Source organism: Melanaphis sacchari, unplaced genomic scaffold (genome assembly GCF_002803265.2).
Source record: "Melanaphis sacchari strain LSU unplaced genomic scaffold, SCAv2.0 Contig0_pilon_pilon, whole genome shotgun sequence".
NCBI classification, from domain to species: Eukaryota; Metazoa; Arthropoda; class Insecta; order Hemiptera; family Aphididae; genus Melanaphis; species Melanaphis sacchari.
This window is the reverse complement of record NW_020270366.1, coordinates 15,603,976-15,620,369: the sequence shown is the minus strand read 5'-3', so window position 1 is coordinate 15,620,369 and position 16,394 is coordinate 15,603,976. Positions and strand designations below refer to the sequence as shown.

The window sequence follows — 16,394 nt, the reverse complement described above, 5'->3', positions numbered from 1 at the left end:
TTTTGTTTAATTTGAATTTTTTTAATACAATTTTAATCGCCATTAGATGTGCACAAATCAAATAATTTAAAAAAATAATAATTATAAACTATATTAAAATTTGGATAAAATTAATATGAAATTTAATTTGTGTAGTAATTGATCCTCATTAATGTTAACCATTGCCGCCAGGCTATGATTACATTTATTATCGTCGAGTATTGTATTAATTCTAAAGACCTAACAGACGTCATGAGTCATAACCATTTATGTGACGCTGTAATAGTAAAGTTGAGCTATTCTAATTCTGCAGTCCTACAGTTGGTCATAATATATTGTGAATTGTGATTCAGTCGTTACTCGTTTTGTGAGTTTCAGTAGTTCAGTACTCGTTCGGCGTTCCATAGTTTGTACTTGATACGCCACGCCGACTGACAAGACGGTTAAAATAATTAACCAACCTCTTTGGTTTCGGACTGCCAGCGATAACGAGGATATTTTTTGAGCGGGAGATAAGATAACCAGATGACTGAACATTTTGAGATACGTTCAACGCAAACTTTACTGAGGACATTCGAAATCGAACGGACGAAAACCTGATTTCTTTTCGTTCTTAGAGACAGATGAGATTTTTATTGATACTAATTATGCTAATACTGGTACTCGTCCTGTTCGTGAATCGTGCGTTACCTTTTAACACTTATGACTTGCACTGTCGACGACTGGTGGGGAGAGGGAAAAATGGCGGCATTTTCGGCGTGGACATACAACGTCCCGCCGATGAAGCCGCAGCCAACAACCGATTTCTTTTGTTAACGGCATCGATTTCCGCGGCGGCGTCGTCCCTCCGACGGTTCACCCGCCGATCATGCTCCGACGACGGCGATTGGACGATGGTGGGTCACGTGTACACCAAATATGGCGGCCACTGGCGGTTGGCGCGCGTAACGGTCGTCGAGTGGACCGGTGCGCGTGCGCGTGAGACGAGATCGTGCGGGTGCGCGCGTGTGTACACTGTGTATGCGTATCTGACGACTGTTTGCTGCCGCCGCTCATTGCTCGTCCTCTGACTGGTCAGTGTAACATTCGGTTAAATTTTTTCTCCGTTTTTTTTTCTCAACGGTTTTTTACAACCGCACGCCCGAGTGCCCGACTAGTTGAAAGCATCTCGTCACGTACGCGCGCGCAAAATACAGTTAGTAGTTACACCGTGCAACATCCACCGTCCGTCGAACACCGTTGTCGACGAACTCGTACCGGCTGTGTCGTTTGTGTCGCACAACGACAACGATACGTTCCAGATTCAACCAACGCCGTCTCGTAACAACAGAGCACCACCGCCTTAGCAAAAATGGTACGTATCCACTACATGCGTTGGTTAGATTTTTACGTACCACCGATGGACGTTGCCACTCAATTATGACAGATTTTTACCGCGCAAAAAACGCACGCCGACGTTTGGCGCGCGCGGTTTTTGTACTTAGGTCGTTTCTCGATGGTTTTCCTAATCGATAATCCAACAATGTTCTGTTTTTTTTTTCTCAAATCTATTTCATTTGAACAATTTTTTTTCACTCTAGGCTGGTGGTAAAGCGGGTAAAGACTCCGGTAAATCCAAGGCGAAAGCTGTATCCAGATCCGCCAGGGCAGGATTACAGGTAAGTCACAACTGTGTTTTTAATACTATTTACTATTATTTTATTTTAAGAAAAATAAATTTTAGTTATATATAGGTAGTTTAATACTAATAACTACTAATTTAATGTTGTTATTTGATGGTTCCCTGATTTGGCGCAAGTAACTATTCTTATTATTCTCTCCTTTATCAACAGTTTCCTAACCTATTGTTTGACCCGCTCAAAACGAACACAAATTAATCAACTGGATCGTTTTGTGCGCGTCTTAAAGGAAAGCGACGTGACTGCCAAGTTAAATTTTATTAATTGTCATTGATTAACAAATGTATTCTAATGTTATTATTAACTCTGTATTTTTCTTAATGCATAATTAGGTAATTCGATATCTAGTATATTTAAATTAGGTAGTGTTTTAATTTTAACACCCGGGTAGTTAAATTTCCAGCCGTTTTGAGGATACCAATTTCAATATTTTTTAACCTTGGGCAGGTATTAGCTTCTACTATATTTCTATTTATTTCATTAAATATTTATATCTTTTAAGCACATTTGTTAATTATATTTATAGGGGGTAATAAAAAATTATAAATATATTATCTTAAACTTCAACTGACATTTACCATATACTTTGTATTTTTAAATTTATTAAATGATTTTATAATATTTTATATGTATGCTGTAGGCAGTATAATGGATATAAATAATATACTTTTTGTTACAATTTTTCAAGTATTAATTAGTTGTTCAACTCTCCAATAGATAGTGCACCTAACAACAAAATAAATGTTTATTTTATAATTTTGTAGTGATATTGTTAACTTCTAAAAAAATAGTTACTATTAAAAAAGTATTAATTTTAAATTTAATTGCTTATCAAATACTTCATTTATATAATTACTTTATAATTGGACATACATTACATAAAAATTTTAAAAATAAATAGCTGTTTTTATCCACTTTTCAAAAATAATACTATACAATTAAATAAATGATAATTTTATACTGTACTTAATATGATAATTGGATTTTTAGTTATGTAAAAATTATGACACAGTTCATTCTTTAGGTGATTCATAAAATGGTTTTAAATTAGGTGGCTATTATAAGTTGGCATTCTCCTATAAGAGGGTCAACAATCAATATGTTAGTAGAGCTACTGTGAATTCAGAAATTTCTAAAAGATATTAAAATTTAATATGTTTGGTTAACTTGTAAAAAAAAAAAAATCATGAAATACTAATGAATAAATGTAATTCACTATAAAAAATACATTTCTACCTCAAGTTGCTGTGTTTCTCCTGTATTCGATCATAGATTTTATATATTTATATCAGTTAAGTTTGTATTTAAATTTATGTACATAAATTGAGATATGTTGCTCATTAATAAACATTATATTGTTGTCCCTTTAACGATCTATCTATTTATCATTTACATAATTTATTTACAGTTTCCAGTGGGAAGAATTCATCGTCATTTAAAAAATCGTACTACAAGTCATGGCCGTGTAGGAGCGACAGCGGCTGTATACAGTGCTGCCATTTTAGAATATTTGACTGCTGAAGTAAATATAGTTTGAGAAATATTATCTAAATATAATGTATTTAAAATAATGTTATTTAAAGGTACTTGAATTGGCTGGTAATGCATCAAAGGATTTAAAAGTGAAGCGTATCACGCCACGTCATTTGCAACTTGCCATCAGAGGAGATGAAGAATTAGACACACTCATCAGAGCTACAATTGCAGGAGGAGGTAATATAAATTATAGGATTGTTATTAAGCATTCTCTATACATTTTATTTTTTTCAGGTGTTATCCCTCATATCCACAAATCCCTCATCGGCAAAAAGGGATCTCAAAAACCACAGTAAAATTCCACCTGCCATACAAGACTTTAATTAAATGTAAAACATTTATTTGTAATTTGTAAGCTATGTAATTTGATTTTATTCTTTTGCCTTTTTCAATAATTAATTTTATACCTCACAATATTATAAAATGATTCCATTTGCTATTTTTGTGCGAGTGTAGGAGGTATAAAACTTCTTATGGCAAAGACTAATTATATTAAGACAAAGTAAACTTCGACTTTTTTTTTTAATTATATCAATTTTTTCACTAAAGTTATATCAATTGAAAATTGTTTTTGATTATGTTTCTAATCGAAAATCTCGATTACGTAAAATCTAGAATGTACAATATTTTTTTGTATTATTCACTTAAAAGATAAAAAAAAAAAAATAAAATATATCCATTTCTTTTTATAATTTGTGTTTTTATTTATTCCTTACATTAGTTATATTATAAAATTAAGTTTTATTTTAAATTAGATCATCAATGACTAAATTGAGTAAATATCAGTTCTTAATGAACAGTAGGAGCGTTTGTTCATACAATATGATTTTCATGAAATAGATATTACTACATTAGCAATATCCAATTTCAGCGCACACTTTTTGTTCTTTAATATCATCTATTAAAGTATTGAGAAATTTTTCAGAGTACTGCTCCACAAAGTCAACACACTTGTCCTTGTTTGGTAGAACGTCACACAATGATTCTAATCTATACTGAATATCTTTCTACAGACAAATAAAATTATTAAAAATTATTTATCAATGTATTCAAATATGTTCATACTTCAAATGGAGAGGTTTCAATTTTATGTTTGATATCGCGGATTATGTCCTTGCAAATGCTACACTTGGGATGAAATTTTACATCCTTTTTTTTCACTAAAAATATTATTTAATTGAATGAACAGTACAAACTTACAATTAGAAAAAAAACTTACTATACTGTTTGGTACACGTGGTTCGCAACTTCTCAATTAGAGCTCTAATGAGCCAATCGTTGTTGTCATCAAATTTGGCTTTACAACTGTACTTGACAAGTTTCAGCATATCGTTGACCTTTTAACACAAATTTTTTTTTGTTAAGTATTGAAAGGTAGCATTTTATGATTTTATGACACTGATGACCCAAGGAATATAATAAATGAGTAATGGAAAATGTTTTTGTTCATAATGAAAATAACTACAAAATATTTGATTTTAACAATATAGTTTATTAAAGTTATTAGTTATTATAGTTATAATGTTTAATTTTCATCACATTTACCACAATACATGTTTTCTACAACTCGTAAAATAAGTACTACATATCGTATATTTTGGTAAATGGCAACATAGAATAGTTTCAAATTTGATTAGATTCACAGCAGCTGTCCAACAAAATTGAAACAAACTAGAAAATTAATGACAAATAAGTTTTCTAGTTTGAAGTCAATCTAATACAAGCTTACAGATAAAAATTTCTCAGTCCCCATCAATATTCAGTCACAAACAACATATGTCTAAGGCTGTACACTACAATGGATATGAACATAGAAAAATCGTTATTTTTTTTTTAAATACATTTTTAACAATTCAACTAATCTTATAATTTCACAATCTGTTTTAATAAATGTTCATACTTTTCTAACAAATTGAAATCAAACTCTTCAATTGGATTAATAAGTTTATCTAATCTAATATATAAATAAACACCATATTCGCGAAAAAAAATAAAAAATAAATGTTGATTTCATCACTTTTAATTTTGTTACCCTAAACACATTTTGTGGATTTTTTTAAGTGCGTATTTATTGTAGACAAATTGATGTTGTCTCTTTAATTTAGAATATTTAGATATTATAAATATATAAGTATAAGTATAAAAATATATATTAATTAATCAAAATAAAAAAATAAAAATAGTAAGAATGTATATTATATTATAACTATTAAAGAAAATTCAAAACATATTAATTAATTTTTATAGTATGTTTTTATCCTTAACACATAATAAATTTAAAAACCATCTATTAACATAAAAAGTAATATTTATAGGTAATAATAATTATTAAATCTAGAATATTATTATTATAAGTCATATTAATTATAATATTGATTTTACATTAACATAACATGAGTTAATTATTCATTTTAATCTAATATCACTTCACTAGTTTTCAATGACTTTCACGTTCCATGAAGAGTGTTTGCACAACATTTCAGCCTGAAAAAAAAACAATAATACACTAATCAGATAATAAAATTTTTTAATTCTTGTAAAATTTAAATTGTAAAATCAACTAGGATTCTGTAAGATTTCAAAAAATCTGATAAAATATTTTATTAATTTTTTTAGATAAATAATTTGTGTTTAAATTAACAATCTTAGTAAATTAGTTATTCAGAAGTTGAAACAATAAGTTTAAATCAATATAACTACCATTTGTCGCTTTGCTATTCTCAAGACAAAGGTTACATAATAATTATTGATAATTAATAGTGTAAGAAAAATTGAATTTGATAATTACCTTGCACTCTTTAGCATTATCCCAGGATGCACACCAATATTCAGAACCTTCTAAACATCTGGAGTTACTAAATTGGTTGACTGCAAAACTCTTATTTTTAGTGCACAGCCCCGTTTTTTCGCACATCATCCATGTAGGCAAGTGATTATAGAGATTTTTGAAAGTTTGAGCGTACGATTCTATCATCTCCATACACTGCATAATATTTATTTGTGTGAATTTTCAATTTTAGGCTTTGCTAAAATTATTGAATTTACACATACACACTCACGCACGCACAGCGGCTTGCAGAATAAAAATAATAACATATGAACTATTTAATTATTTTGATACTAGTCTATTTAAATTTTTTCAAGAGTTATAAAATAAATATATAATATAATGGTTTGTTAAGATCATAATTTCTTAATAATATGATAAGTGTTTAAGATAAAAATTATTATTTCTTGGGTCTGAATGCCATTCAACTAGCAACACATTTGATAATAATTACCCATAATTTGCTTATTGCAATTCAAGAACACTAATATAATTATTTACCTCGTCTTTAGAAGCGATGTCAACTTCATTGCACAGTTCAATCAAATCTATGTCGTCAACGCTTACTGAATCATTAGTTAAGCGATCTTCAAATACAGTGATAAATGCTTCACAAGCGGCACAACTATTAGAACTATCCAATTCAACAGACTCTTTTACATTCTTTTTTGATAAGTCTACGTTTATTTTACCCTCAACTGTATGGAACACATGCGATATGAGTATTAAATTAATATATAACATAAAAAAATGATTTGGTTTTTATTAAAATGATTTATTTTATTACTTTTGTTTTCTTCACACACCATTAACGCCATACACGCAATACCTGGGTCTGTTCCAACTTGAATAAATTTGATAATTTGTAAATAGTTTGAATCAATAAAAGATTGACATTCATTTTCTTCTACATTGGGTAATATACTACATATTGATTCTAAAACGTGTTCTATTTCATCCTAAAAAAATTATTAAATTGAATTTATTACTTTAACTCCTATTCGATTAAATCTTTAAAGCAATGTAACATACTTGATTTGTTTTGTCTCTAATTTCACTATTCAAATATTTCATTACAACAGTGCATACTACACAAAAAGGAGTCGGAATTTTTGGCTCTTCCAACATTTTGTAATTATTGGCCAATAATTGTCCCATATTGTACCCAGGAAACACTACAGTAATTTGTCCAGCTGTAGCAATCATATTTGTTTCTAAAAATAAAAAATAAAACTTGAATATCCAATATTTATATTTACTAACTTATATAAATAATTAATATATATTATACATACACAGATAATATACTTTTTTTTTGCTTACCTAAATCATTTTCCGCACTTTCAGAGATGGTCTTTGGTTTGCAAATGTCCAATAAAACACAAATTTCTTCAGGCTTAACTTGAGCAACTAACATATCAAGTATACTTTGCAGCTGGGATGAAACAAAATCTGTACATTCCCCTTTCCATTTAGATGGTAGTTTGGTACACAACTTCTCTAATTTTTTTTTAATCACTTCCTGAATATTACAATAAGAATTAGTTATTAATTTTTAATGTACTTAATAAAATTGTTTTGATATTGAGCTATACATCAACCCATCATTAGTTTAAATCTAAAAATTTGAAATTTCAGTGAATATTGATAATATTTAACAAGTGAATAATTCTATTATATGATTTATTTTATTATTTATAAATAAAAAGGATTATTTTAATATTTGAAAATATATTTTGTTACATTATAACATGTTTAATATGTTATCAACTTGTTGATAGATAATTTAAAAAAATATTAAATGTGCAAAGAACCTATCTTACAAACATAATTTGTTTACTTTGAAATACTTTTTAGGTATTCTTATGAAATACTAATAATTAACCATGTTTCTAATAGTTGTAAACTGCATACTATAATTATTAGTAGGGCTCGGAAGTTGTAGGAGTTGCATATTTTTCTGTATGCCCTTAATTTATAGCAGACCAGGCTAGAAATCCGTTTTATACAATGACAAGCTTAAATAAAAAAATTAAAAGTGCATATTTTTGCATATTTTGTCAGTTTTAGAAAAAAGTGCATATTTCTCAATTTTCATATGCTTTTTATGCATATTTCTCAATTTTCATTGGATTTTTATGCTCGTTTAATATTTTCTAAACAAATTGATGTTTTTTTTTTAATAATTATGGTTTTATTATTTTATTTTCGATTAAATTAACAGTCGCGACGCGATGTACCTACAGCGGAGCGTATTTATCTTTATTGCACTAACGTCTTTGCTATCGACGTTATCGTTAATCTAATAGCGATTTGTTCTATATATGAGTGTATTTATAGGTGTATGACTGAATTATTTGGGCAAGTATATTTACCCCGTCAGTTGTGTGTGAACTGTCTCGTGTAATAAATTCGTCCGTGCTCTGTAAAATCTACCTAAATATTTAAAAAAATTATAATATGCCGAAAATTTCACAAACTAGAAAATTCGTTTTAGAATTCGGCGAAAATGTTTTTTCAACAGACGGTACTATTCTATTTTGTAAGATCTGTGAAGTTAAAGTGAATTGCAAAAAACGATTTACAGTTACTCAACATGTAAAAACGAATAAACATGAGCGGTTGTTAAATCGTCAACGAAATAATATGAATAAAGTATCAACTACACAACAGTTTTTCTCTTCAAGTACCTCCAAAAAATGTGAATTTTCAAAAGATTTATGTAAGTCAATGATGTGTGCTAATATTCCTCTTAATAAAATTATGAATACTGAATTTGGGGGACATGGCTACAAGCAGCTTCATATTACTGTCAATATTTTAAAGAAATAAACAAAGTTTTACAACTTCTAGATTCAAGCGATGCGGTTTCTATTAGAGAAGCTAAAGACATTGTAAGTGACCGTTCTGTGGAAATGAACTTAACTTTCATTCATGTAAATTATGGTTTTTTTACCGACAACAATAACACAACTCGAAAAACAAAAACTCCCGTTACATGAGTCAATAGCGACAGTGAAATCCGTCGAAAATAAGTTAGAGCACATTATTGACGAGGCAGGCACTGCAATCAAAGAAAAATTAAAAAATGTTTTGGAAAAAAACTGTGGTTTTAATGATTTAAAAAAAATATCAAGCATTTTAACTGGTGAAGCAACGTCAATGGAAGGACTACCAGAAGACTTAAATGGGAATGACTTGGCACACTTTAAATACGCACCCATAACTTCATCGGATATTGAAAGAAGTTTTTCGCGCTACAAAAATGTACTTACAGACAACCGTCGTTCGTTTGAGATAGAAAATATCAAAAAAGCTCTGGTTATTCAATGCAATACATTTACGGGTATGACGGTTACAATAATCTATATGTTTAATGAATTAAAAAAAAAATTAATATAATTTTTCAAATAACTTTTATTCTATGTATATTTTTAGATTGAAAAAATTACAATCCACCAAACACAAAATACAAGCCAAAACATAAAAAATATTTTTTTTTGTATATACGTAGTACATTTTTTTGCATATTTAATAAATTTTATTTTGCATATTTAACATATTTTCATGCATATTTTACAATTTTTTTGTGCATATTTGCATGCATATTTTGCCTTTTTTAACTCCTATAACTTCCGAGCCCTAATTATTAGATTTAAACAGATGGTTACTTGAAGGCGGGGTGATTTTAAACAGTGCAGTAGCAGTTACAAATAATTACCATTTTTAAAAGTATAAATTTTTAGTTTAGATGTTCTTAACCATTACAATTATTTATTTCAATTGATAAATACCAAAAATTAAAATAATATACCACTCATTAACAATTGTATCATAAAATATTAGGTCCACTTACTTCTGTATCTTTATTAGAAATCTCAGATTCTAAAGCTGACATAAAAATAACACACATTGGACAATTATTAGAACTTTCACTATTTTTGTTTGAAGTCAAAGACAAATCTGCTACTGGACATAATTTCAATTCTGGACAGATCTAAATTAAATCAATTATTTATTTATTATTATATTTAGATAAAAATTATAACTGAACACTCACTATTGATGGATCAACTTCTTGAGCTACAAGTGAAATAAAGGCATCGCCATATTGATCGACAAATTGTTTACATTGTTGTTCAAATGATGATGGTACAACCAAACAGGATTTTTCCAATGCTGTACGGATTTCTGCTTCAGATTTTGGATCAGTTACTACTTGTTGAACATAATTTAAAATCGACTGACACAAGAAACATGCAGTTTTATCAGTAGGCATGTTGACGTCATTGACTATATAAAATATAATACGATATGTTAATTGGTAAAATTACTTATTACACAAATGTTATGTTTTATTTACTTATTATATAAGATATAATATGAAAATAATTGTTTTATCAATCTTACCAACAAAATGCATTTCCTTATAGAATACATCAATAACTGGAGATTTTTTAACGACATTAATATTTTGAATTTTTGGAGGTTGTTCATCGACAACGACAAGTGTAGGTTTATTTTCATTTTGTTCTTTTTTAGCAGTAAATGAACTATCTTTTTCAATTTTAGTCGTTTCCTGGCTTTGTAGAAGTTCAATAGGAATAAGAGGATACACTGGCTAAATGAAAAGATATAATTTATGAAATTAAAACTCAAAATATGGTACTCATTAATGTAAATAGTTATTAACTTACTATCATATAGTCAAGATTATAACGAGAGTTTAGAGATTTGGGGCAAATACCAACTATTGTACAAAGAACATTTCCATTCAATTCGTTAACAAGGAATTGATAAATACGTGCATAATTTTCATCAACTATTGCTAAACACTGAAACAAAACATTATATAAAATACATGAATTATAAAATGACAATAATATATTATATTTGGATAATACCTCGTTTGAGAAACTCCTAGTTTGTTTGCAAAGACCTTTCAATACATCTGAAAATTGTTCTTCAGTCGTATTGGCAACCAAAATATCTCTCAAATGTTTGACCAAGGTTTCACAAAATTCACATGTCAAATCATCATTGACTTTATCAGATTTTTGGATTTGAATTCTACCTCGCTCACCAGCATTGCTAATTTCAACGCCCATCAAAGCATTTTTTGATTTCTACAAATAAATATACTAGTAGTAAAATATTTATTGTATTGTTTAACTCCAATCTTACTTCATAACCATCAGCATGGGGATGAAATATTTCTGAACACATACCACTCAACAAACACACATTACGTTTATTAAAGCCATTTTTAATGGTATTGAATATTTCATTGTGATATGTTAATACTATACTACTGCATGCGTCAGAATAACTGCTCAGTTCTCCACACATCTAATAAATTAATTATGTATAAATAAATATATTTTACTTATTAAATAATATTGATATATTCTACATATTTATAATTAAACTTACCAGTAATATTTTATTTAGAACATCATCTTTAGACATGCTCTGAAGTAAATATTCTCCTTTGTCCATAACAATAGTACATTGTTCACATTGATGGTGTTCACTATCAACTGTTGGTTGTTCCTATACAAAAACAGTTAAATTAGTGCAAATTAAAAAATTGATTAAAATATTATAGTTACTTTTTCTTTATTTTCCAATAACAGCTTATCAATACGTGCATTATTACACAATCCAGATACAGTGCAAACAACATTTGGGTCCATTTGTGAAGCCAAAGTGTCCACAAGTTCAGGTATAAAATCATCCGATAATTTTTTACACTCGTTTTTAATTATTTTTAATGGCAACAAGTTACAAGATCCATCAAAGACTTCTTTCAATTCTTCCTAAAAGTTCAATCATTCAATTATTGTAACCATAATTATTAATCACTTTATATAGATATGTGCATTAGGTCACTAAAAGAATTTTTATTAAATCATAAATTTCTTTTTAACTATTATTAAATTCTTATTATTTTATTTTTAAGGCAGGGATAAATATAACTAAGATATTGTCAATAAATTTAATATGAATACATTAATAACCAACCAATGTAACATTACTGGTGAGTGTGTCACGAGCTTCTTTCACCATATTTTTACAAATAGTACAAATATCATCATTATCTTCTGGATATGTCTGTGTAACCCAAGTTGTTTGAATACAATGTTTGACAGCATTACATCCGGCAGCATTACTAAAAAAAAAAAGAAATATTTAAATTGATTTTTAATTGAAAAATATTTTTATATTTTATTTTCAATAGAATTAATTTAACTAATATTTATGAAATTGAAGCAAAGAAAGTATAATTATTTATTTTTAATTAATAGTTGTTATAAACAAAACCATTTTATTTTTATATTTATGGGTTTAATTGCATTATAATTAATAACTTGTTTCAATTGTAAATAAATAAATATTTTTAAATTGTTAATTTAAAAATGTTTACATAGATAAGAAATAATAATTTTAAAAAATGTGACTATTGAGCATTGTAATATATTCTTAACTGAAGAATCCACAACTATTAATAATAATTAATTGAATGTACCCATTTATTTTTATAATAAAATTCTCATTTTTATATTACATTTTAATTTTTAATTAACTACTGAAATATTTATTTCAAATAAAATCATTGAATTTAATAAAATATATACTCTAAACCACTGGTTCCCAAACTGGGGGGCATGTACACATTGCTGGGGAGGCGCAAGCATTATTACGAAATACAATTTTTATTTTAAAACATAGAGAAAAAAATTAATTAACCAGTTCTTTTTAACCATTAATGAGTATCAATGGATAACCGATAAATATCATTAACAAAAAAATAGTCATTCCAAATAGTGTATAGTTTATTTGTAAAGTACATTGTAAAAGGTGATTAATTATTTCAATTTATAGGAGGGGGCATGAGGTTTTTGAAAATCTACAAAAGAGGGTGTAGAATAAAAGAGGTTGAGAACCACTGCTCTAAACTGTATACCTATTATACTTTTATTTTTATTACAGTAAATAATGCCACATATTGAAAAACTGCCAAAGATAATATCTATTTTGGCAGAATATTTTTTAATATTTTAATTTTCAAAAAAATTAGCATTCATTTTTTTATTTGTTACCAATAATTATTAAAAATAAAAACATTAAAAATACTTTTCACGAAACAAACAATGTTATACTGAGTTAAAATACTATAATTTCAAAAATATAATCATGATTGGTATACTAAAATAGCTACATTTCAATTAAATTAAATACAAGCAAGACAAAAAAAAATGTATGCTATAATAGTTTACCCTCTAAATAATTGATTATTCAGAGCAAGACGTTTGATATGAATTTGGGATATACAGATTCTTTTATGATTTACATATTATGTAGACTTAATACACAACATATTGAGTGGGTGAGAGAAGCATTTGTTGTGTAAAATAGTGTGATAAAGTAAATATGCAATAAATGAATTTTGATTAATGGTGAGTGAATAATTAGAAAACATTTTTCAAAAACAAAATTCTACACAATTGAGTTGATAAAATATAATTTTTTATTTAATAATAGATCTTGTTCATTGTATATATAATTTAAAAAACATCATAGACGTAGTTAGGGGGGATTTTGAGGTGCTTAGCCCCCCAAAATACGGATGAAACCCTTCATGCGTCAGTACATGTCTATCTCTAGAAAGCCTACATCCCCCTCCCCCCTCAAAAAAAAATTTGACTATTATGAAAAATATTAAACCTAACTATTAATAAAATAAATATACATATATCAATATTATAACTATTAGAAATTAAAATTTGTAGTTTTAACTTCAATAGTTTTTGTTAAATAATATAAAATAAGAGTAAAGATTATTGTATTGTTGATCTAAAGACAACACATTTATGTAAAAACAGATGTACAAATACTACAAACATAATGAAAATAAATTACAACATCAATAAAACCACCTATAGAAAACAATACAAAAATCAAAATTTAATGAAATTAAAGATTAAATATCTAGTTACATTTAATTATTCACAATTAATATAAACAAATAATTTAATATTTTGCATTAATACATTAATTATTAGTAAATATTCTTCACAAGTCAAAAATGTTTAAAATTTAGATTAGTGGGTTAAAAAATAATGTTATGAAAAATTATCATGAGGCAAATTTAAAATGAATGTGTGATAAATATTTTATTGTAATTAAATATTTATTTGTCACTTAATTTACTATAAACAGTTTGATAGAAATTAAGAAACTATTCTGTCGAAAACAATTTAATATGAATTAAATTGATATAAGTTAATTATTTTAATAATTAATTTAGATTAAATTATTAAGTTATGTAGATGTGGTAATATTGATTTCTAAAGAATTATAAAAATGTTTCAAAAAGGAGATATAATAAAATACCATGATTGTATACTTGACAATGAAGTTCATTATTATTTAATTACCAACAAAATTAAAATACTTTTATAAAAAATGTTACAAACATCATCTAATGTTCTGGCATATAAAAATGTATTAACAGCTGGATACAACTTACTGTAGTAAGGCATGTCACAAAAGGATGTCTTAGTCATAAATGACTTATCAGTATATAGTATTACGGATAGTTTCCTGTTATTCAAGGTTATCCAGTTTTTTTAAACAAATATTTTTGTTCAATTGAAATAATAAATAAAATAATTAGAATTTTACATTTTTGTTTATTTTGTTTAGCACATTTTATTGATAACAGTAAAGTAATGTATTTTTTTTTTTTTTTTTATATAATCATAATATGAGTTAAAATAACGTATATTATTGCCCAAGAATGCATATTAAATTCAATAAATTATTATTATTGACACTTTATCTTAAGGTACTTGATATCTTAACTGATAATTAGTATAATATACAAATACACCTATAAATAGTATAAAAAACTCATAATAACACTTAATTTAAAATTAATCATAAATTATATAATCAGGTAATTAAAATGTAATGTGATTAATGACTATACACCCAAGATCAAAAACAATTATTGAAACAAACAATATTAAATGAATAATTTTCTTATTTATCATGAAATTATTAAAGTAAATAAATAATGAATAAATACTTAAAAATATTGAATTTAAATAATACTAAAGTTAATTTTGTCAAAGTGTAACAACATCACTTATTTAACAATCATAATTCGATTTTTCTTAGTTCCTTAAATTATAAATATTGAACAAGCCTAATGTTTATGTTGCAGATATAATTTATTGATTTTGAGTTATTTATAAGCTAAACTATAGGACCTATAGTATAGGTAGTGTTTTTAATATTTTCAAACCTAATAAACTGTAACATAAAAACAATAAATGAAACGATGACGTGGCCAAATATACACAAAAGAATAAATACAAAATATATATATTTTTTCCACTATACAGTTCATCATGTGAATTATAGAAACATTTACTCACGTAATATTTTTACACCAAAACGACGGACCATACGTGCATTCTTGTGAGCCGAGCATTTGGACATGTTTTTGGACAATGATAGTTTCAACATTAGCCAAAGCACCTAGGCACGAAAAGAAAAAAAGTAGAAGTTGGACAGTGGCAGTCTATCAATGACAATATTCAAACACATCTAATATCAAGGTGTTTGAATATCACAATAATAATATATAATAACATATTTACAATATTATAGATAAACCAGGCTACTGTTGTGTAGTACTTACCGGAGGACAACAGTGCGACGAGGCCGAAAAAAGCCAGAGGCCTACAAAGGCACGCAATACCCGCGGAAGCGGTCATCGTCAGGGTTGTTTTCGACGATTAATGCTTATGAAAAACTGCACGAAATATAATAATTTACACAATATTTTATGGTTCGGACGTTGTTCATCAAGCAAACAACGTGAGACGGCGAACGTGTGGATGTCGACTTGGTCGAGACAGCAATAATAAAAATCGTAACGTCTCACAACAGTAACAAAGGTCGGAGAGTGGAACGCGAACGCGTCAGTGCATCACAACAATAATGCAGCGTTTCACGTAGTCAGATTACAAAAATACAACTGGCTTACGATAATAAAACGTGAAAAGGTTTTTGTTTGCATTGGGCTCGGGATGCCAAGAGGAAGACAAGCGATACGACGACCTCTGTTGCTAAACTGCGACGGAGACGTACGGGGGAATTGATAATAGCAATGTTGTCCGGTTTGCGGTGCGGTAGGGTGGTTAGGAGTGGGGGGTAAGTAGTATTAGTACTACTACGTAGTAACAATTCCTATGCTGTGTACATATTGAATAATAATAATAATAATAATAATAAACGCAACTGCTGCAACTATACGTGTCTACGTACAATCGCGTTATTATTGTCGCGTAGAAGTAATT

The 16,394-nt window shown here is 27.7% G+C and overlaps 2 protein-coding genes across 3 annotated transcripts; one reads left to right on the top strand and one right to left on the bottom strand.

Moving 5' to 3' along the window:
* Positions 1-1,009: 1,009 nt before the first annotated feature.
* On the top strand, positions 1,010-3,886 carry LOC112591294 (histone H2A.V). Its single transcript, XM_025335100.1, has 5 exons — positions 1,010-1,333; positions 1,560-1,637; positions 3,067-3,180; positions 3,242-3,371; positions 3,429-3,886. The coding sequence occupies exons 1-5, from the start codon at positions 1,331-1,333 to the stop codon at positions 3,488-3,490; spliced, it is 387 nt and encodes a 128-aa protein (XP_025190885.1). The 5' UTR covers positions 1,010-1,330; the 3' UTR covers positions 3,491-3,886.
* A 159-nt stretch (positions 3,887-4,045) lies between these two features.
* Positions 4,046-16,172, bottom strand: LOC112591162 (prosaposin). 2 transcript variants are annotated; one of them, XM_025334912.1, is made up of 18 exons: positions 15,734-16,172; positions 15,468-15,570; positions 12,046-12,193; positions 11,634-11,840; positions 11,455-11,574; positions 11,206-11,370; positions 10,926-11,147; positions 10,719-10,856; positions 10,432-10,642; positions 10,082-10,314; positions 9,878-10,018; positions 7,345-7,543; positions 7,054-7,235; positions 6,809-6,980; positions 6,523-6,719; positions 4,414-4,531; positions 4,260-4,354; positions 4,046-4,201 (listed from the first exon to the last, which is right to left on the bottom strand). In XM_025334912.1, exons 1-18 carry the CDS (start codon positions 15,807-15,809, stop codon positions 4,046-4,048), a joined length of 2,883 nt encoding a protein of 960 aa, XP_025190697.1. In that variant the 5' UTR covers positions 15,810-16,172. The 2 variants fall into 2 exon arrangements, with proteins under 2 accessions (XP_025190697.1, XP_025190779.1); XM_025334994.1 differs by lacking the exons at positions 4,046-4,201; positions 4,260-4,354; positions 4,414-4,531 and adding exons at positions 5,543-5,678; positions 5,983-6,177 and having other exon boundaries at positions 15,734-16,171.
* Between the last annotated feature and the right edge of the window lie 222 nt (positions 16,173-16,394).